Raw genomic sequence first — 22,597 nt, forward strand, 5'->3', positions numbered from 1 at the left:
ACTGTGGAAAATGAATGCTTTTACTCTTTGATTTCAGAGTCCTCCAAATCTCTGAATAAACTCTCAAGAAAACTGCACAGTAGAATAAAACGGTGGAATAACAATAACACTGTACAGAAAATATCATCACCCACTTAATGATGCTGTGTTCATACAACATATCCATTTAGAACAGGAACAGCAGAATATTTTATCCAAATATAAAACATAACGTGCATATTAACATTTTAACTTCCATAATCTGTGATATGCATGCAGAATAAACCTCCTGAAGCCTGCTTAACTGGAGGACGCCATTCATAATCATCAGTTTTTAAAGTTTTCTTCAGTATCACAGTGATCCAGTGATAGTAGAAGGAGGCTGACCCCTGTCACCTCACATGACATGGGCAGGAGCATCACTGAGGATGCTGCAGACACTGGATGCCCCTGGGAGGAGGGACGGGAGAAGGTGGATTAGCAGGGAGGGTGAGGCTGTAGGGGGCAGTGGGCCCTCCCACTGCTCTGCAGAAACCCGGGGGGATGAATGGACGGTTGGTTGGAGGAGCAGGCAGGACTGAGGGCTGTGGAGGAATCAGGATGTGGCGTGGCTGCTTCAGGGGGGACGCCAGGAGCTTCTTTGAAGGTTTCCGTGGAGGTGGTGGCTTGCCCGAGCTCGGCTTCCCCGAGCTCGGCTTCCCTGTCGACTCCCACTTGATCGAGACGGTCACAGCAAACTGCTCCTTCAGTGCTGGACATAACAAGAAGGGGAAGTACAACAGGAATTAAGAATGGCAATGTCTCCTTTCTGTGCCACACATGGAAAAAGGCAAAGTGTGAGACTCCACAACTCACACCTCTGAAAGTGTCCTGTATGCTTTATTAAATGAAAGCAAAATGAACTCCTCATTATATAAGCGGTTGGGACCACATTTGCAGGAATCAACTGATCCCATGTATAAGTCCATCAGCATCAACAGGAGCTCACCTACCCTCCATCAGGATCCTCTTGGCCATGGAAGCAGCGTGGTGGGATGAGAAGCCTACCACAGCTGACACGCCCTCTATACCAGGCCCGGTCTTCAGAAACACTCTCTCCACCCCCTCCGCCAGCACACGCAGCACCTGCAAACAAAGATCAGTTACAAAGAAAAGAGGTTTTACACATAATTTATCCACCAAGCCTTAAGTGGCCTTTAACAGCACTGCCCATGAGCCGTTGACCTTGGCAGGTTAAATGTCATAAGAGGAGGCCAGTGGAGTGGGTGACAAGCTGGTGCAGACATGCAGGACAGAGAGGGCAGAGCAGTGTACATGTTGTTTAGAGATTATAGATAACAACACAACGACATTAGAGGAGAGTGTGGGCGGGCACTGGAGAAACCAACTGTTACAGCTGCATGTGTTCGTGGTACTTTTTGTCCTTTCCCTGTCCTGTCTCCCCTGTAGCTCCGCTCACGCTGTTCCTGACTACTCCATGAGATGCACCTGGCCCGGGAAGGAAGGGTTAAAAGCTCTGATGCCAGCGTCAGAAGGCAGAGGCTTTTAGCATGGGGACTGCTGGCGTCCTGGTCGTTTTTCATATGCATGTTAAATAAACCTTTCGTTATTTTAGTGGTGCCTTGGGAGTCCGACCCGAGGCTGGGGCGTAACACCAACATGTTGGGTTTTTTTTCACATGCTAACAATTCAGTCGTCCTTTAACTTAAACCTAAACTCATAAAAGGTTTTGATTTGTTTTAGAAGTCTGGAGACTGTCCAGTTTTAATTTTGTTCTTAGATGAGATTAATGAAAAAAAATAAAAAGTCTAAAAAGTTAGCTGTGCTATCCTCAAAGTAACTAAACTAATGGTGCATTCATGGGGTGTTGGGATAATGGGAAGAATAGAGAAAGCTCCTGTTATTGGAAATATTTACAGATTATTCCAAGGTGGTTATCCCGAGCTAACCTTCTCGTCACAGCACACAAACAAATTAATTTCCTCTTTTGTTGTGATTCATATTTGCAGCTGTTTGTTACTAAGTGAAACCAGATACAAACAATCAAACAAACAAACAAACAAACAAACAGCTCCTCTAAAATGAGCTGAGTGCATTGTACTTGTGTTAATAATGGGTTTTATTTTGATTCAGCCAACAGTTTGTTTATATGTCTCCACTTGTTTTCACCCAGTGGGAGATATGGCTGCTGTCAGAAAATGCCAATATCTCTGACTCTGAATTACAAGTTGGAGCCGGACGTCAAAGCTTTTTTTCCCACTCAGCTGCTCGTAATTACGGTTTAAGTGATATGATGTGAACGCAGCATGAGAGCCATGTGTCCATGGCAACAATCAGTGACACCTGCTGACAAGCGTTTCCATGGTGGCAATCAGTGACACCTGCTGACCAGTGGCACCAAATGACACAAGAAGAAAGCCGTGGCTCATAATTTGTGGTGTGCTAATGATATTGTGGAGCGGGTAATGAGAGGGGGAAGAGGTTTTTTTTAAAGTCTGACACCTTCTCACATCTAAAGACAATGTGTCATAAGTCATTGAGTTTCAGGGTCACTATTTATAAGACTATGACTAGATTCCTTTGAGATTATTTCCCATCATGCTCCTAGTGGACATTTACAGGAAGAAAAACTGTATTTTTTCCAGACTTTTTTGCTCTTTCAAATTCTACATCATTATTATTATTATTGTTATCATCATCATTATTATTATTATTATTATTACAAGTTAATAACTCAACAATATAATGTCATAATATGCCCGTAAAATGACTGTTTGGACTTTGTATTTATGATTTCCTGTTTTATTTTGAAATTATTTACCTAGGGACCACGGATGTGCATTAGCATTTAAGTGGTGTTTTCTATGTCGCCATGTTTACATTGTATATTTTCTAATGATGCTCATTAACATTTATTGTCCCTATCAAATAAACAAATAACTAAAATAAATAATTGTGCAACAGATGATTTTATACATCTGTCTGGAGTCTGACTGTTCGATGTAAGCCATAGTCTAAGTCTCTGTGAAACTAACCCCAGCCAGAACATTATAAACCTTCATGAAGGGGGGATTTATTTCAGGACTGCTGTCGAAGCTCTAGGTGTACCTAATAAACTGGCTGCTAAGTCATGCAGTAAGTTAGTGCCACTGTACCTGCAGTAGGTGTCCCTGCCTAATGGTGGACGGCAGGCCTTCGATACAGAGGTGTCTCTTCTCTGTACTGTGGCAGACACTGAGGCGGATGCCGGGCGCCAGCTCGTGGCCATGCAGCAGGCGGACTGCGTTAGCAGCTACACCTGACGAGCTGTATTTGGCGTATGCGAAGCCGCGGTTCTGCCCGCTGAAGTTCATCATGAGCCTAAACTCCCACAGTGGCCCCACAGAGCTGAACAGGGGGATCAGCAGGTCCTCGTAGGTGTCCCGGGGGATCTGGCTGATGAAGACCTCACAGTGGGCTCCCGGGGTGGGGCCGTCCCACCCTGAGAGCAGAGTGGACAGGAAGTGGGAGTCGGTGACGTTGGCTGATCATTTGCTTTATCTATCAAATAGTCTCATCAGGTCAAGTGAAACATTAAACATTAGATATTTTACATTTACTTCGGTTCCATTTCCACAGTTTCACTACTGAAGAAGCTGAAATCAAAACCTGGCACAGCACACAAAATGAAAACATCTGTAATGAGTAATACATCATGCAGTATGTTTATCAGAGCATCAGATTGTATATTTTCATCTCTGAATTGTAACCATTGTTGCATTTTAAAATGATTTAATATCAATGCAGCTGAACTAACAAATTCTCAATAATAAACATTGTTGAGAGAAGAGTGTGCAGAAGTCAGGATTTTAAATCATGTAGACGAAAAATGCCTTTTGTAAACTTTAATTTTGTCTTTTGAATATTCTTTACTACTGTCAATAATATACAGAGTCTGACTTCACAGCCAATCTGCACTCATACAAGACAAAATGATGACGTTACATATTGTGTAAGTTTACTCATCTAATGTTCAGTGAGCTGCAGGAACACTGTGATGCTGAGAGGAATCGAATGAAAAGAGGTTGAGTTTATTTTTTACTTTTTTTCTCTACTGCCATTCATGTGAAATATAATGCAGTGATGGTGAAGTGATTAACATTTGTGTTGCTTCTCACCTGGGCAAACATGATGCGTACACTGACTTAGTAATAACCATCGGAACTTGTTAATATGAGGTGGGTGCATTCTGAGGACTGACCGTGTGATTTAATGTTTTACATTTTGTATTCAAGGACACGGCATTTGATTTTTAAAGGTAAGAACTTACTGAGTCAGTTTGTCTCTTTCCATTAAGAGTTTTGCAGATTGAAACTCAATTGTTGCAACAAACACATTTGTTTGCTTTGCAGATGTCACTGTTCATAGTTGAGTCTTTTCACAGAGAAATTAAATAATGGCTTAAGTCTGATATGAGTGAATATAAGGAGCAAATGACGGACAACTGTCAGTATTTAAGGCTTTTTTCACAACATCTTGACATGATACAGCACGAAAAGCACAGGTGTTTAAAAAAATGATGGCTGACTTCCTTTTAGATGATGCATAAGATGCATAACTATGAATTCTGAGAGACTAGAAGCAGTGATATTTTTATGACTTTTATTTTGACAAGTACAAAAGGCAAATGTCATGTACTGTATGACACAGCACCAAAAAGGAGAACAACTACCCTAGAATTAGTTTCCTATTATTTAGGTGTATGCTTTTTTTATCATCAAGATTTTCATTTCAATGTCAACTGCAGCAACAACATCTTCACAGGATATATCTTGATAAAATGCATTGCATATTGTAGAAGAAAAGTTTTTCTTTTTTTTAAATGACACTACAAATGTTTTGGGTCACTTCTGTTCTGTTACTACAATGAGCATTTGCAGCTTCTCTCTAATCTGTGTGCTATAAATTTCTTTTTAGGAGTTTGGACTGTTGTTTGAACAAAACTGTGACTATTTCCTGCCATTGAAAGACTCAATAATTAATTATTATACATAATAAGACAACGTGTTAGAGCAGCAGCAGTCTCTCTCACCCTCAGGTGGACCTCCATACTTCCTCTGGGCGTTTACTTGAGTCAGTTTTATATTTGTCGTTTTCAGCCAGGTTTCAAGCGCCTGCACCCGCTTAAGATTCAGCAACTGACAGGAAAACAACAATAAAACGTCAGTGACAGCAAATCTGCAGCTAACAGGACAGATGATCTGAATAAAATCAACGTTTGTAGCCCTGTTTTAGCACATTTATTCCTAATCGTGTCTACTTAAGGAGATTATACTAACAACTGGGTTGTATGTGGTTAGTATTTGGATATGAAACTAGACTTAACCAAGGTTTTTGGTATTAATTATGAATTATCTCATTACCTCATCTGTGATGGAACATCATCAAAACATTCATCTTCCTCAAAACACAGTTCAAAAACTGACATGTTCTAAATTAAAATAAATAAACTTAGACACAGATATTGACCCTAACTTGACTGATATTACTACAGTTAGATGCATGAAAAATATATTATATATATAGATTGCCTTTACAGTAATGACTATAAAGGTTGGCTTAGAATTTTTCCTTATACTGATATTTAATTTGTAACATACTAACGTTTATTTTTGCCTTTTCTGGAGCCACTTTGCTGGAGTGGTTCATGAATCGTCATTAAATACCAATACAACAATGTAAAAATATTCACTTTCAAGTAAAAGTCCCGCGTTTAGAAGTTTACCTGCACTACAGATGCTAATGTGACATACTAATATAACTGTACTCACTGCCGGCGCGTCCATATTGACGATTGTGGTGAACTAAGGAATTACCTCCTGTGGTACCTTGGCAAAGACGGCAAAATGTCCGCCAACAAGAGACCAACTTTTCAAAATTAAATGAACTGTTCAGGAATTTGTTGACCACGTCGCACCTGCAGCCGCCTCCCACCCCGAGCTCTCATGAGCGGAAACACCAGAGAAGTTAAAAGGGAGGAGACAATGGCGGTTGTATGACGCAGGCCCCGCCCCTATCCCCAATAAGCCAATCGCCTGCTTTATAACAGCCGAACCGGAAACATATCAAGCCAATAAGACCTTTGGTTGAAAATGAAAACAAGCGACACTGAAAAAATACAAACATGAAGACAAAACACGTCAGAATGTAAAACTAATGAAATATTTTTTAAATGCCTTTGTTTTGTTTAATTTTATTTATCTTCGTACAAAAGTGTTTCACAATGCCAGTGTTTTCTTTTTCAGTTCAGGGTCTAGTTCCAGTTGCCTGTTTTGCTCAGCTGGCAATCCCCAACCTGGTTTAGGAGAGATTTGTTTTCTCCTCAGCAGCTGCCTCCAAGCTCAGGACTGAACTGTCAAGTTTGAATATCAACGATTTTGGGCAAACTTCATCTCCTTTTAAAGACCATGTGATTGGGTTGAAAACACCACAGGCAAGTAAGGGGACCTTGAGTGGAGAGACCTTGTCAAAAGATGGCGCTGCAAAAATGCATTTCCTCACATTTATTAAATATAATGCATTGAAGACAGGGTCCACATGTTTCTCTGAGGAGAGATGAGTATTTTATATAAATATTTATACTTCTTGTTGTCGACTGTGACCAGAATTTTCCACTGATAATATCGTTATTTATCTTGTTTTGCAGCACACTCTTACACAATGTTTCAGTATCTGACATGTCGACTGTGAGAATCAGGTCATTATAAATTAATTGGTCAAAAAGCACAAGCAGGAAAGCAAAGAAGGAAATTGGCTAAATGAACTTTACAAACACATCCTATTAATTTCACAAGTAACAGAGCTTTATTTACTCTGATGACTGATTACGATATTGTGTAGTAATAAATACTAGATGCCACAGTAATGAGACAGGTGGCCTATTCAGACCAGGATGCTGCTGTAGCTGTCTCCTCTCCAGGCTGTAGTGTTCATATCAGGCAGACAAGTAGCTACTTCTCTGGGTTTGGAGACACCCGGCACCCACCAGGGCCAACCACGATAATGCAGGCTGTCCGAGACATGCCAGCCCCATTTAAAGACTCAGTGCTGGGCCGCTGTGACTGCGCTTTTATTCAGATGAGCCTTGATGAAATTGTTTGCAGAGGTGTGATGGACAGTTGAGGTAATTATTCTGCTTGAGGTATGGTGATTAGGCATTGTGGTTGAGCACTCACACACTGTGTATTTTGTTGAGTTGTTTTGATGCGTGATGTGCCTCCTGCCAGCTAGGAAGAGATGTGCTAGACAGTCTATTCTCACATTGGCCTTGCTCGCTGCGACGGCTGCCATGCTGCCACTAACTATGGTCAATCAATGGATGGAGTTGGTTTGGTTCATTTTCCAACTTTTGGCAAACTTTTTTCTCAGTTTTCTCTCCCGGTCCGACTTTCTGAAGGACAAAGAAGTCATCATTTTCCTCATGATACTGCCCACCTTTTTCTCTTGCTCCCTGTCCTTCATTCATTTGCATGATTTTTTTTTTATTGTCTTGCCTTGGTATTTTTGTTTCATGTTTACCTCTTTGCAACCTTGTGGAAGCAAGAAGAAGCTCATTCATGATGAAAGACGTGACGAACGCAGACAGCTTTTCAGCAGAGCTTTGGTTGGGGATTAAAAATAATTAAAAACTCTAAGGCCTAACCTCTTAAATGCCTTGGCTTGGTTCAACACAGACAGCGGTATAGAAAGAGTATTGAGCATACGAGTTCATAGCTGAAGGCTTTCCTCCAGGAGGGAAGTGTTTTACATAGATTACATAGAGGCTGTGTAGCAGGCTCCAGGTCCTGCAATCTGTCAGAGACAATAATCAGTATATTATAACATGGCTTTAACTTTAAGATATTCCTCAAAACAATGAGTCATAGTGTCCCGGTTGGAAAGAAGTACAAAACCTGAGCAATACAAATCTCAGCATTTCCTATATTTGCACAATCAGGTCAGGTGTTTACCTATTATTCCGACTCACAGCATTGTGAGCAGATAAAACTGCAGCTGCAGACTTTTTGTGAGATAGCAATTTGACTATTAAGCAAAGCCTCATGCAAGTTCAGATGTACAGTGGTCTGTCTCCTATCAATTTGCATATTTGAGGCATTCCAGTGATTTACAGCACCAAAGCAATTAAACTAAAGGATGTCTTGAGGGTCCCCACCTGGTTTGAACCCAAACAACCCTTTGATCTGTGTTAAGTGGCTGCATTCATATTGCTAGACCTTATCTGAATAGAATTCAATTATTTTTGAATTCATGCAGCATCACCAAAAGAGTTGGGGGAGCAGGAGGAATCACTGCAGGATCGTGGAGTAGTTGGGCTACATGTGGATCACTCAGGATGCGTGAGTGTCGTAACACTGCCCCCTCATGGTCATAACGGGAGGGAAGAATTTTTTTTGTTTTTTTTTTATAGTGCATCTATGTTGACTGTGTGTTTCTAACCTCACACACTCAGGGGTCAGCACCATTTTTCTTGTTTTACAGTAGTTGAATCTCTGCACCTGCAGGCAAACACAGAAGACGAGAGAGGGTTTTTCTTGGCTTTTGTTTTCGCCCTTCAGATGCCATCTGCCTTCGCCTTATGTGTTACTCATGTGAATCACATGCAAGGCAAGAATTACATCTTGTCCAATGAGGCGTGCCTGCAGCTTCCTCATCCATGTAAATGTGTTTTATGTTCCACAGGCTGCAAAAAAAAAAAAAAAAGAGAGAATGGCATTATACCTTGGGTGTCCATCTGCTATACGAGCAAATATTTAATCAAACATATGGCAGCAGTACAAGGAAATTCCATAAATTAAAATCATCCAGCACCTTGTAGATTAATCAAACCTTTAAATGTCAATAGATTAACAAGATTATCTTTTATGTCTCCTAATCAAGCAGACAGAGCCGCCGTGTTTTCTTGTGTTTTCTTGTGTTGCATCGTAAAAGTCCTCCTCCCCTGCTCCTCGCTTTTCCTTTTTTCTTTTTCTTTTTTTGTTACTACCATGTCATTTTTATTTTTGGAGCATTAAAATGGAGCACATGAACGCAGCACTGCTGACAACTTTTTCCACACAGAGACATTGAATTGTTCTCAGAGTATCCAGATAAACGAGAGAGTTATGGCTCCCACGTGTCTCTTCAACATTTTTTATCGCCTTCTGAAATGAAATGGGAGCACCGCTCATCTCGTGCTACCGTTTATGGTTGTGTTTTGTGACTTGAGCTGCAAGATGCTGACGCTTTTGACGACAGGGAATATTGGGATTACAAAATTTAGTGTTTTTTTTTCTTTCAACAAAAAAAAAAAGAAAAGTGGACAACAACTGCTCCCAGATAGCACAGTTCATTGTTTATTCCAACAGCGTAGTGTTGATAAGAAAAAGTGGGTTCTTATCAGTGTTACACTGTCAGAATAAACATTAAGTTTGATATCTGCAGTCTCTGTTTGAATAATTAATTGTTGCTCTCTAATCTACTGATTGGGCATGAGTGCCTTTCCTTTTTATTTTTACACAATCTGGATTTTATTTCAGCAGATGCAACCTCAGAGGCCGAGCCAAGAAAGCAAACCATCTGAAATCCAGCGCACCTACACATTCTATTATACGCCTTGGCGCCAGAACAGGGACTGTGTGTTTATTGCACATACTCTGTGACAACAAAGAGCGCAAGAGGCGAGCGTCTAAAGATGAGGGGGAACGACAGCCTCGAGTGAAGATGCTCTGAGTGGTCCTCGTGTCGTTGTTGATGTTGACTGTCGACACGCCGCTGTTCGTCTCCGTCTGTCTCGGCCCTGGGTTTTCATCGCCGTCTGGTTGCTGCACAATACCTGCAGCCTAAACAAGCCTTTCAAGTCAGGACTTTTGTTCCTTGCAGTGCAGGACAATCGCAACCTACAGGTTTTACACAAACTTCAGATTTTAAAAGCGGTGAAACTGTCACCCACGCTATCTATTGTAAACAAATATCTAGATCCAGTCACCCACACCAGCCTCCCTGCAACACAAATACCCAACCTCGTGACAAAAAGTTGATATCGGATGATAATGCCAAGGTGATGATGCCAACATTTCTTTCTAAAAAATGTCGACACATGGCAACTATGTGATGGTAAAGACAAAGGAAAGATCATGATTCATGAACTGTGGTTAATGTTTGGCAACTAAAAGACGTTATGTCGTTTTTGAAAAGCAAACATTAACTCTGAGTCCGATATGAATGTAAACGTTTATGGCATAATGGCATAAGGGATTACAAATGACATAATGTTTTCATATTTTCCGTATTAGCTTTTTCAGCTCTGCCTGGAATAAAACTCTCATGGGGGAAATACTTTCCGCTTTTTTTATTATCATTATTTTATTGGCCGAAAGTAGTCACATTTAAATTTATTGAGTCCAACCTATACAATGTCGATCAAGTGTCTTTTATTGTCGAATATAAACTCCACACAGGTCACTAAACCTCAGCCAAATTCCCTGGAAAAATACTCAGGAAGTGACAGTTTATAGCCCGACGTACAGGTCCGACTGTATTTATTTAATGTAGTTGTGTGTGCACATATTTTTCCTGTGCATTGAGGGATTATTGGCAGCTTTAGTTTCCCTCCAACTGAAGTTGTAGATAATCTGGCTCAACCGTTGGTTTGTTTTACAACTTGTCTGATCTTCCGACGGCTCGTTTCTTGGCATAAATTGGACGCATTCTCATATCTTAGCATCTGACAAGCAGGAGACAGTGTTGTGTGATTATACAAATCATGGTGAACGGTGCCAAAATCAAACCAGAGTACAAAGAAACTGGAATTATCCTTTAAGCCGATAAGGACGCTTAATCAAGCCAGAAGAGACCGTTCATCCGTTGTGCCAGCGCTGGTTTGGTTCTGGCTCATGAGATGCCGTTATGCTCAGTCAGTCAGTCAGGCAGTCAGTCAGTTGTTCAGAGGCCTAGTCATCCAGTCAGTTGTAGATTCACTGAAACAGTCAGCCAGTCAAGCAGTCAGCCAGTAGCTGTGAGAATAGTCCAGCCAAGAGGGCAGGCACTCAAATCCTGATGATTTCCAGATGAGAGCACAGACTGCTTGGCCTGAGACGAGAACACACACACACACATAGAAAAAAAAAAAAAAGAGTGTGAGGGAGGGAGGGAGGGAGCAGAAAAGATGAACACAGTGAATGAAGGAATGATCCTCCACATGAAACTATTGCACGTGTGAGATGCTGACACTCGACCGTCAGACTGTTTTCATCCACCTCTGCGATGTTCAATTCATGACTGTGACTGCGTCCCCCGGAGAGAGGCAGGGCTTCACGAGAAGGGGAGTGTGTGTTGAGCAGTGTGAGTGGACCTGTTGTGTGTGAGGATGGTCAACATGACGCAGGGGTGGGCTTTACTCGCCGTTGTTTACCTGTCCATCTACCTGGCAGCCACTCAGCATCACAGGAAAGGTAGGCGGACCTGAACTCATCTGCTCCATTAAGTCTCGATTTGCTTTCACACGCCACTGTGTCAACATTGTGTGAAAAGATGATTTTTATACTTAAAATATCTTCTTTCTTTTTTTTTCTTTTTTTGCATCCTCATTTAAAACATACAATCCAATTAGAAAAATGGAAGATAAACAATCATGACAGTTTAATCTTGGTGCTTCTGTGAAAGAATGTGTTTATCTTCCGGAGATATCGGGAACATTGCGACATAAAGGACATCAACGGATCATTTTCCAGTGAAAGGCCTGTTGTTACTGGATCCACTCACTGAGGAAATTCCTTTCTCAACACACTCGCATAGCTTCAATTTTTTTTTTTTTTTTTTTTTTTTTTTTTTTTTGATGAATCACATGACGGCTAAAACCTACGACAGGAGCAGGGCCACTGTCAGGATTTTAGAAACACTGAGGTGACTAATAATATCGAGGAGACTGAAAGTTAAAGTGTAAAATGTTCTATTAATCTAAACACTGTCTCCACATTCAATTAATATTTAGTGTTCTATTGGTATGTCCCATATTTCTACTACAAACTTCCATAAAGCAGTGGAACAAGCTATAAATAGATCTCATCTTAAAACATACATCATTAGCATTCATTAGCAACATTAGCATCCTTATGGAGTCATGTTTCTGGCCAAATGATGGATTTAAGTCCAGCATTCCCCCTAACTGCTAGTATCAAATATATCTCTTTAGCTGCTAAATGCTCGTGGTAGTGTGTGGTGCGTTTATGGATCTGCCTGCTGCAGCTGGACTCCGGGATTGACGAGAGCAGTGAGTTCCAAAACAGTTAAAAGCTGCAGGTAATAAAACCAAAACAAGTAGCTGGAGGATGCTAGAAAGCATCATAGAGCTGAGGGGAGCTGCTGAGTTAAGTAATAATTCTCTGGGTCATCACATGTATTTGTTTGACTCAGTGTTTATATAAAAATATCAGTTAGTGCAGCTTTAATTTTTTTTTTATTATTTGGTCCTTTTGACACCAGTGTAAAGGCACTGTTTCTGTTTTTATTAGACTGTAGAAAGTCCCATTATATTTAAAATTTCCTCTTCTTCTAAACTTCCAGTACAATGGAAAATTCTAATATATATAAGAACATATAATATACTGTATATAAATCAACATCCTGGTCATTTAATGAGCATGGCAGAGTATACAACTGAAAAATGATATGATGTCTCCATACCTTTAAAGCAGTGTTGCACTCCAACTATAAACCATTGAAAACTTCATGTCAAGGTAACTGCCAGGGTCTGATAATCAGAAATAGTCACTTTGTGGTAGAAGGTGAAGCTCATGCAAAACTCACTGCTCCTCCTCTAGTCACTGTAAAAAATACTCCCTGGAGGGCGACTGGGGACCCATAAAAATTACATTCACTGCATGTGACCTTTCTCCAACATCTCCAGTTATCACCAGTGTCCCCAGTATTCCAGTATCCACAGTATCAAACCCTATCTCATCTTCCCCTGGCAATGCCAAGTACCTTTTATTACAGCTTAGCCGCTCATAGATTGGGCTCGCAGTGGGAGCGGCGATGGCGAGCTCTGTGTTTACATGGTAAATAGTGGATTTTGTATCTGAGTTGCGAGAATATCGTCGTTTGTTTGGATTTTGAAAATGATTTTGGAGGCAAATTGAAATGCTAAGCAGCAGTGTGGCCATTGCGGCGAAGATTTTATTCTCTCCTGTGTCCTTTTCGACCCTTTCTGCCATTCGCCGGAGGGATCTGGACGTCCTTTTTGCTTTTTGTTTTATTTTTGTTTGCCCCCCCCCTCCCCCCCTTCTCTCTCCCTCTCTCTGTCTCTCATCAAGACATCCCTCCAGCCAGGAGTACCATTTACCCCTCCTAATTAATGGATCTTTGTTGTTCCCTCATCTCCTTGCAAGCAGTTAGCGGGAGATTACAAGTTCCCTGCCTGTGCATAATGACACGGGGGGGAAGCCTGCACTGATTGTTTGGAGCATGGGAGGAGGGAGGGGAAACAAGACGGATGAACAGGCTTTGAGCGAGCAGCGGGGAGAGCTGAGATGTTGTGAAGAGGAACGTCTATATTAAATATTCAAACTGAAAATAAGAAAAAAGACCAATCAGATGAAAAATATTAATTGACTGTTTGTCTCCCTGCATTAACATGTTAAAACTTTAATATGCAATACTTACAAATCCCCTTTTACTCTGCACATGGGAATACGTTGCAGGGACATTTGATGAGGATTTAATTTCATGCTACGACACCAACACTTCTTAGAGTTAAATAATGTTTTAATGTTCCTCATATTTCAAGAGCTGATCCTCGGAAGCAGAAAAACATAATGGTGAAAGATAGAGGACGTATGCTGGGGACTGTCTCAGTCTACCTAGCTAATGCTGCATTCATGTCATATCAGGGTTACCATTACTCCCACTTTCCAACTTGTAAAAAGGGGTCGCGTCAGCATCCAAGTGGTAAAGGAATGATGAAAACGGATATATCGAATGCAGCTAAAGATATCTGGAAGTGTCTGCAAATCAAACAAACACGGACGCCTCATGTAAGCCGAATGCTGTGTCTCAAAATCGGATACTTCGGTCAGTGCACTCAATCGTAGCACACCGTGCACACAGTACACTCACTGGCGCGGTGCGTGAATTTCAACAGGATACTACGTCGTGCACGCTCACTGGAAATGACGATTGCAACAGGTGCTAACTTAAAAATTTTTTCCTATTTTCCTCTGCTCCAACGGTGTGTCCTCCTTATATGGTCGCCGTTTTCACTAGTATTAAAAATATATTGGTCTTCCCTCCCCTTCCGGTGCGTAGCCAAGATGGCGTCTGTTGAGGGTGAGAGGTGTCCATCATTTTACACTTCATTTTTTGGACCATTTTGAGGGCACCATCCGGGTACTTATAGTGCACTGCAGTTTGCCAGTTTGTCAATGTGAACACACTCATGCACTCGGAATAGCAAGTGAGAGCGTGGAAGTGCGCAAAATTCAAAGTGATTAAACCAACATGTAAAGGGTGCAGTGTCACAGGACCAGTTATAAAATGGTCTTGAACATTTCCCATCTCCACCATCTGTCCCACATGAACGTTTGACATCTGTTCTCTACTGGCTGTGTCAGAAACCTGGCCCAAGTTTGCCAATAAAACACAGTGCGTTTTAGATTCAGATTCAGATTTATTCGTCATTCTGGCCGCATACATAACGCGCACAGAGCCAAATGAAAAGACATCTCTCACGGGACAATGCTGCGAAACCAACCTGACATTAAAAAATATATTTACCATAAACAAGTTCAAATATCCTGTTGACCAAGGTTAAAGACTGCATTAAAAAATACGCCCAGATGCAGCATCCATGGCCTGTAAAGTGTCTCCAGTTGTGGTCTGTGCATTCAACTTTACATTATTTCTTTGAGATGAGTATTCAGCTGCTTAACAGCCTGGGAAAAAGCTATTACACATCCTGGAGGTGTTGACTTTGATGCTCTTACATCGCCTCCCGAACGACCGGGGGGGGGGGGGGGGGGGGGGAGGCAAACAATCCGTGGGCAGGGTGAGAAGAGTTCCTTTGATGATTCTCTCTGCTGTCCTCACACATCTTTTCCAGGGTCTCGCGACCGGCTGCATTACAGCTCCCGCACCAGATGACGCTGCAAGCTGCTCAGGACACGTTCAGCTGTGCCCCGGTAGATTGTAGTGAGGATGACGGGTGGTGAACCTTGCTTGCCTCAGCTTTCTTAGGAAATACAGCACAGACTTTAAGTATTCAGACAGTTACACATTTTTTGTTCTTCTGGCTCTGCACTTCAGCACATTCAATTTGAAGTAAAGTGCCAAGTCTGGGCTTTAATTTGAGTAGGTTTACATCAGTGTGGAGGGAAATGAGGGACTGAGATATAACCCTTTTAACACACAGTGCTCAAACTGCAAGGGTATAAATAATTGGACACTTGGCTGCCGAACGTTTCTTGAGCAGCTGGGTGTCGTTTTCAATGTTAGTTCACGCACAAAATAGCTCACATGTGGCTTAGCGCTGACGACTGAGGTGGAGTTGATGCAAGAGAAGAAGATACTAATGAGGCTTAAAAAAAAAGAAGCAAAACCCATATCTATCGGTGATATCAAAAGGTAGCTGGTTTGCCGAAATCAACAGTTGGATACATTGTGAGAAGGCGAATGAGTGAACTTAAAAACGTCAAACTGTTTTACGACTGCACAGCAAGTCAAGAATGCTCTCCAGGATGTAGGAGTGCTTGTTTTCTTGTCGACGATCAAGAGAAGACTAAATGACCAGCGTGCAAACCACTGGTGAGCCTCAACCACAACAAAAAGAGGTCCAGGCTGCAGTTTCACAAAAAAGAAACCAGTACAGTTCTGGAATAAAGTTCTGTGGACTGACGAAACAAAAATCAACATCTGTCAAAATGATGGAAAGAGGAAAGTGAGGGGGAAAAAAAAGAAAACAACTCATGACCCAAAGCCACCACCTCATCCGTCAAACATTTCCGTTGTGGCCCGGGCATGTATGGCTGCCGATGGGACTGGCACACTGGCTTTTGTTGATGATTTCCCCCGCTGACGGAAGCAACAGGAGCGCTCCGTGTGTTCAGATTCAGCCAAACGCATCCAAAACTCATCAGGTGACATTTTAACATTCAGCCAAATGGGTTTTCTGGGGTCAAGGGGTGGTCTACCGCTGACTGACCGAGTCAGTCACCCAGTCTCAATCCGACCGAGCTGCAGTCCACTGGCTGAAGGCAGAGAGACTGAAGGCAGAGAGACCTCGCAGCGAGCGAGAGCTGACGGTGGTGACTGCAGCGAAGTCCTGGGAGAGCATCACCAGGGAACATACAAAGCAACTGGTGATGTCTGTGGGTTGAGGACCTCAGGCAGTCATTGGCTATAAAAGGATTTACCATTTAACTTCATGTGTATCTGTCCAATTACTTTTGGACCCTTAGGTTTTGTGCATTATGTGTTAAAAGGGTCCATACCTCCTACACAGTCCTTTCTTCATTCATGTAAACCTACTCAAATTGAAGCTGAGACTTGGCACTTTAATGTAGTATCCACTGTTTTATTTCAAATTGAATGTTGCTGAAGCCTGAAGAGCAAAATATGTGTAGCTGTAGCTGTACGTCCTCTGCAGAGCTCTCAAAGTCAAAGACCAGGAGAGGGATCCGATGTTGCTCACGCTGCCGATGGTGGAGCTGTTCATATGTATTAAAGAGCGATTAGCCCGCCCCCTCCTCACTTTTAGCTCCTTTAGCGAGCAGAGAAAGTATGTGTGAAATCTCAGTTTACTGCTCATTATAGAGTAAACTAGTGAGTGTCCATTATGAGGGGGGGGGGGGGCACGTGAACAAAGGAGTGGTTTCAGACACAGCTGCTAATTTTCTCGTCTTTCCAGAGCCTGCTTTTGCCTCCCTTGCCCTATCATTGGCTCTTCTAACTCTGACCTCCACGCCCATCTGTGCACCTGTTTCCAATCCCTTCATCAACCCCTCGCTTTATATATATATACCTGCCTCTTTCTCCTCAGTTCCCTGTGAGATTGTTTGTTGTGCGACTCAGCCTTACCAGCTCGATCGCTTTGTTCCTGCCAAGCCTGTTGCAGAACTGTAGTAAACTTTGCTTTCAGCTTACCTGCTCTGCCTCTTAGACATGCATTTGAATCCTCTATAAATGTGCAAGATCCTTCGCAAAGCAGCCGAGCTTTACGAAGGTTAAAAGACAGCATTCCTGCTCCAACCCTATTCCAAACTGCTGCTGCTGCAGTTAGAAACATAAAACAGGCACTTTCCTGCGTGCCAAAGAGCTATTGTGTTACAGCAAACAATGACAGAGAGTGGTGGAAAACGGATTATTAATTTTATATGTAGACCAGCACTGGCTTGGCATCCGAGCTGTCATCTTTCTGCAGCTCCTCTATCCTTTTTAAACAGCATAATCCTTGTTCTAATGAGCACACTACCTTCCCTCAGGTGTGGTTTTGTTTACGCTGAGGACGCCCCACTGAAGCCGTACTCTGTAAATCCTAACTCGCTCACTCAACTTTAAAGTTTATTGGAAACGGCTTGCACACAAAACCTTAACTTAATACAGCAGAGTAACATTGAAGTTATGGGCGCATCTCACTGAAGAATGTATCACATGACCCTTGTCTGACTGGAAATTTATGTCAGTTCAAAACTTTCAAGAAGTTGTGCCGAGTACTGAGCTGCCAGGTTGACTGATCCCAGGGTCAGTGGTAATGAGCTTGTGAAGTGATGTTCACAAATAACTTCATGGTTGTAAATCTGTTTGTAATCCAGTGAAATAAATCTGCATGACAAAAATCAAATGTGTGCATGTGTAGAAAAGATTTATTTGTTCACAGAAATAAGAGACTATTGATTCACACTGTCTCTTATTTAGAAAAACAGAAACAAAAATAGTATTAAGTAACACTGCGACACTGCCGGACTTACCTCCAGGACAGGGCAGTTGATTTCTTCGTGCGAACAGGATATAAAAGCCTGGGTGAAGTTTCCGGCTCTGCTGAGGTCCAGGTTGTTTGGAGACCCTGAGCATTTGAGTAAAGATGGCGGTGCCCAGGCTCGGGGGGTTATTTGACGTGGGGTTGTGAGAGGTCGGTATGTATGTGCTCCCAGTTTAAAGAAGCCGAATGATCTTGCTGCTGTCGACGGGGGCCACCCTCAAAAAATGTGTTTTAGCCACTTTAAAAAATGCCCGCAGAAAAACCCAATAACAGTTAAAGTGGACACTTTATTCCCCCATGTCACGCAGTGTTTGTGCGTAGGAATACGCTCGTTCAAACGGTCGACAAAATGTAGTTCCAAAGGACTAGGGCTGTTTTTGAAACCGCAAGAAAACTATTCACACTCCACGAAAGTGACGGTGTTAAACTACCACTTTAACATCACCTTGTGTTTCTTTTTCGGCACCACATTGGTATATTCTACATTTTCACCATCTAACTCACCAACCGTTCACTCACTTGGGGAGGGGCTGCGTTACACACATGCATCACTGTTGCCAGTTTTGGATCAATTAAATGTGATGATCCTTGTTTGTCGCCGCGGGGGACGGTGGACTCCTGACCTCAGTGTTTTCCAAAAAAAAATAAAAAAATCCTGGCTGTGGCCCCGCTCGGAGGGGGCCGGGTTGATGAGGTGAAAGGTTTGAGATAATATGCAGAGGATTACACAGATGTACCAAATTAGTTGGCTTCATTATTGTAACACAGGAACACTGAGCCGCAGATTTTCTTTACATCCTGAATTGCGGCTGGACTGCGAGAGCGAAGCCGGGCAGCTGAGACTGGCAGTCGCCCAAGCAGGAGGCAGGTACATGGGGGAGATCAGCCAGTGCATGTGGCTTTGGCTGGCCTCTCAAACGCTATAAAGCTAAAATGTATCTGGCCGGTGAGGCTGTGGGCAGCGGGGCTGATCATTTGGCGAGGCAGTGCTCCGTAGATGCCGCTGTAGGATAGAGGGAGGATTGGATCCAAATTCAGATGAAGCCCAGTGTTTATACTATATACCTCATTAAGATCTGTGTGTGTGTGTGTGTGTGTGTGAGAGAGATCTGTGTGTGTCGAGCCAAGCACTGGATGGTAACAGAATATGTGAAGCAGTGGAAAAAGGGAGCGAGATGTCTGGAGAAGCTCAGAGGAAGTTTTACCTTACTCCATTATGCTGTGAATCCCCTCTCCAGCTCTAATCAAATTTGCTTTTCACTTCACTCTCCTGAAGCGGTGCCACCAAATTGTTCTTGGAGTCTCAGACAACAGAGGAAATCATCATAATGTTTATACTTAAAAGAGTCTGGGCAGCAGTAGCAGTATGACAGGGGGAAATGTGGATGGGGTTACTCTGCATCCTTGTGTGACCCTCCCCTTTTCTTTCCTTTTAGCCATGTTTTACACTTGACCTCCAGAAGATTTTCCGTTACCAGTGTGAATATCTGCTCACTATCATGCAGAGCTGTTATGGAAAAATGAGAACGCATGGTGTTGTTAGATCCAGGCTAAGGTTCATAAATCATTCCTTTGACACAGCTTTGTCCCTCCGATTTCATTTCCAATTTAGCCTTTATCTTCCTTTTGCATTTCTAAGCCTGTGTACTAAAACATAAGTTAAAGCTACGATTTGTTTTTTTACCTGCTTCTTGTCTGAAGAAATTCTCACTTTCTTCTTTGTTTGAAGTGTTGTTTACAGGGTTTTCTGTAGTTCCTCATGCACTGAACGTACAGAATTTCAATGAGTTTAAGGGAACGTGCCGCTGGATTCAAGGCATCTGGTGGATGATCCTTTAAGTAAAAAGTCCTTGGGTGAAACTAAACTATACATTAAAGCTGCGCTAAACTTTTTTTTTTTTTTTAATTAACACTGGTTCAAATGACGAATATATAACATACTGATGAACCCACAGAGAATTAAAACCCAAGTCTGCAGTTCCGTTTCTAATCTACGGAGCGTTTTTAGTGTCTTTAAGCTAATTGTTTTGGTTTTTATGGCCCGTGCATCGGTTTACTCTCGCTGCTTTAATGAACCTCATTTCCAGACGCAGCGGGCAGATGTTCGCAGGAAGAAATCAGGAGTTGTTGGAGCGCACACCAGAGCTAATGGAAGAGTGAACATTGGACTTAGGTCACCAGAAACATGATTCCAAATGAATGCTAATGTTGCTACGTTTGTGTGTGTGTGTGTGTGTGTGTGTGTGTGTGTGTAGTAACTGCTTGCTAACACATTCACCACAACAACTTTATATGGAAATAATATGTCAGTGTTGTGTTTACAGCCCCCAAAAGAACAGTTAATGCAGCTTTAAAGGTTCAGCTACTAGAGAAGTGCACTGATTTTCTTTCCTCTGAAATGGAAAAAAATTAAGATTAGATACAAAAAAAAAAACCAACAATACACTAAACTGCCACAAGCTTAAAATTGTACTTTAGCACAGTATTTGAATAAATGTACTTAGTTACTTTCCACCTCTGGATAAGAGGCGTGTGACCATGTGGAATTGCCTCTGCTTATCACCTCCAGTAAAATATGAATTTCATGGTGTTTTTTTTTATCATAGAGATGAGGAAGCAGAGAGCGAGGGGTCTCATTCCCTATCTGGACACCTCTGATTAAGGGGTCCTGCTACACATTGGAACTTGCTTCTGGTATCTCTGGGTATCTCACCTCTGGATGCACCAGCCACTGCCACTTGTAAATATAGGAGCATCTGCGGCTCAGGTCGAAGACCAATTACCCTCTGCACAGCTGGAGCCAGATCCTCTCCCACCTCCACAATATTTCAGCAGTAATGAATCTGTGTTTACTTAACCTCTGGCCCACCCACACATCCAAGCCGCGTCGGATAATGTGGTGCCTAATTTCTGGAAGAGCAGGGGGATCCTCTAATCCGATTTCCTCTTCTCATGTGTTCTAGCGCTGTATCCATCTGCGTATAGAATAAAGCGTGGGACGTATTTGCTGATCAACCCCACGTTCCAGCGCTCGGTGGAGGACGTCAAGCTGCTTTTTGAGGTCAGTTTAGATCCTGTGGGTTGAGCGGAGTTCAAATGGTTCATGACAAAGTTCTCTACTGGAAACCAATTTAAATATGCTGGGAATGCTGGGAATGTGCTTAGAAACTGTCCAAATCACACAGTTTTGGTTCATATTGAACTGCTGAAAGTTCCTGGATAAAAAGGAAAATAGAGTTTAAAACACTGTCCCTGTTAATCATTAGCAGAAATATGTGTTTACCAAAGTGCTTGCTGACAGTGAAGAAGGCAACATTTATTAATATCTTATGATTCATGGGGTGAAGTAAATAGTTATTTGGTATTTCGTGTGTGTGTATATACGTGTGTGTGTGTATATATATAGATAGATAGATAGATAGATGGTGTTTTGGTGTTTCTGTCTCTCAGATCCTGCTGGCTGGGATGCAGATAGAAGGTGAACAACACTCCATGCTGATCCCAGATGAGGAGCTTGCCTCCCTGAGGAGCGTGGAGAAGCTGGAGGTCATCTGCGAGGACGTCCTGCCCAAGAGTCTCTCCGACATCCGCCGTCTGACGGCGGGGCTCGCCCGGCGCCAGCAGCCTCTGAGCTGGCAGGACTTCGAGAGGACGGTGCTGACGCTGGTGTACACTGCTCAGACTCTGGCTCGACTCAGCAGCCAGCAGCAGAGAGAGGCGTGGACGGACGCGGTGATCCAGCTGTTCAGGGCCGTTCAGAAGGATCTCAGGCCCTCTTGAGGAACAATCAGATGTCATTTTTAAAAAGAAATATATGTATATTATGTGCAATTATCCAATTAGCCCTTTTTAATGCATAGTCTATATACAGAATGTGCTGTAACACTAGGTGCTACATTATACTGCTTTTGGTATACAAGAAATGAATGAAGTTTAAACCATGAGCTCTGCAAAAGCTAGTGACTTAAGATTTTCATGCACAAGAAAACTACATGCTTTACTGTTTTGAACTAACAGGAAATGATGCAGCATATGAACTGGAATGCCACTTCAGAATAAACTTCCAAAGCTTTAATCCCTTTTTTTTAATTTGTTTTCTGCAATCAACTTGAAATTCCCCTTTTTTTTCAGCACCTGCTCCATTTCCTGTGTCTATTTTTAAACCTACAGCAGATCTACATGCTTCCACTAATTTGATTGAATTGCCTTATTAATTGTACAGCTCCTCTTGGCTCCTTAAGGTGGGTTTGTTTTTCACTTTTATCTGATTGTAACTGTAACGCTGCGTGTTTGATCCCACTCATTTGTTTCAGCGTGTGGAAATTAGATAAAAAAAACCAACAAAGTATCTGAGCTCCACTGAGCCACGTATTTTGTGCCATAGCTTCATTAATCAAGTGTGTCCCTTTGTGTTCTAATAAACTTCCACATGCTTGCAGTCTTACACAAGCAGGCACTTAACGCTGCAAGTGTAGTTTAGTTTGCATGCTGACTTTTGTAACTACACTGATCTTTGACCTACTTTTTTTAAAAAAGGAAAAATATGCAAAATCAAACCATAAACAGCACATCAGGTTGCCAGCTCCACCCCCCCTGCGCTGTGCTGTGCTGTGCTGTGTTTGATGTCATCAT

The 22,597-nt window shown here is 42.2% G+C and overlaps 1 protein-coding gene and 1 pseudogene across 1 annotated transcript; one reads left to right on the forward strand and one right to left on the reverse strand.

The window, feature by feature from the left end:
• Nucleotides 1-306: 306 nt before the first annotated feature.
• On the reverse strand, nucleotides 307-5,667 carry LOC111224560 (annotated as a pseudogene).
• A 5,547-nt stretch (nucleotides 5,668-11,214) lies between these two features.
• On the forward strand, nucleotides 11,215-22,020 carry fam180a (family with sequence similarity 180 member A). Its single transcript, XM_022749696.1, has 3 exons — nucleotides 11,215-11,447; nucleotides 20,929-21,026; nucleotides 21,416-22,020. Exons 1-3 carry the CDS (start codon nucleotides 11,363-11,365, stop codon nucleotides 21,743-21,745), a joined length of 513 nt encoding a protein of 170 aa, XP_022605417.1. The 5' UTR covers nucleotides 11,215-11,362; the 3' UTR covers nucleotides 21,746-22,020.
• Nucleotides 22,021-22,597: the final 577 nt, after the last annotated feature.

Source organism: Seriola dumerili, unplaced genomic scaffold (genome assembly GCF_002260705.1).
Source record: "Seriola dumerili isolate Sdu_G_001 unplaced genomic scaffold, Sdu_1.0 BDQW01000138.1, whole genome shotgun sequence".
Classification (NCBI taxonomy): Eukaryota; Metazoa; Chordata; class Actinopteri; order Carangiformes; family Carangidae; genus Seriola; species Seriola dumerili.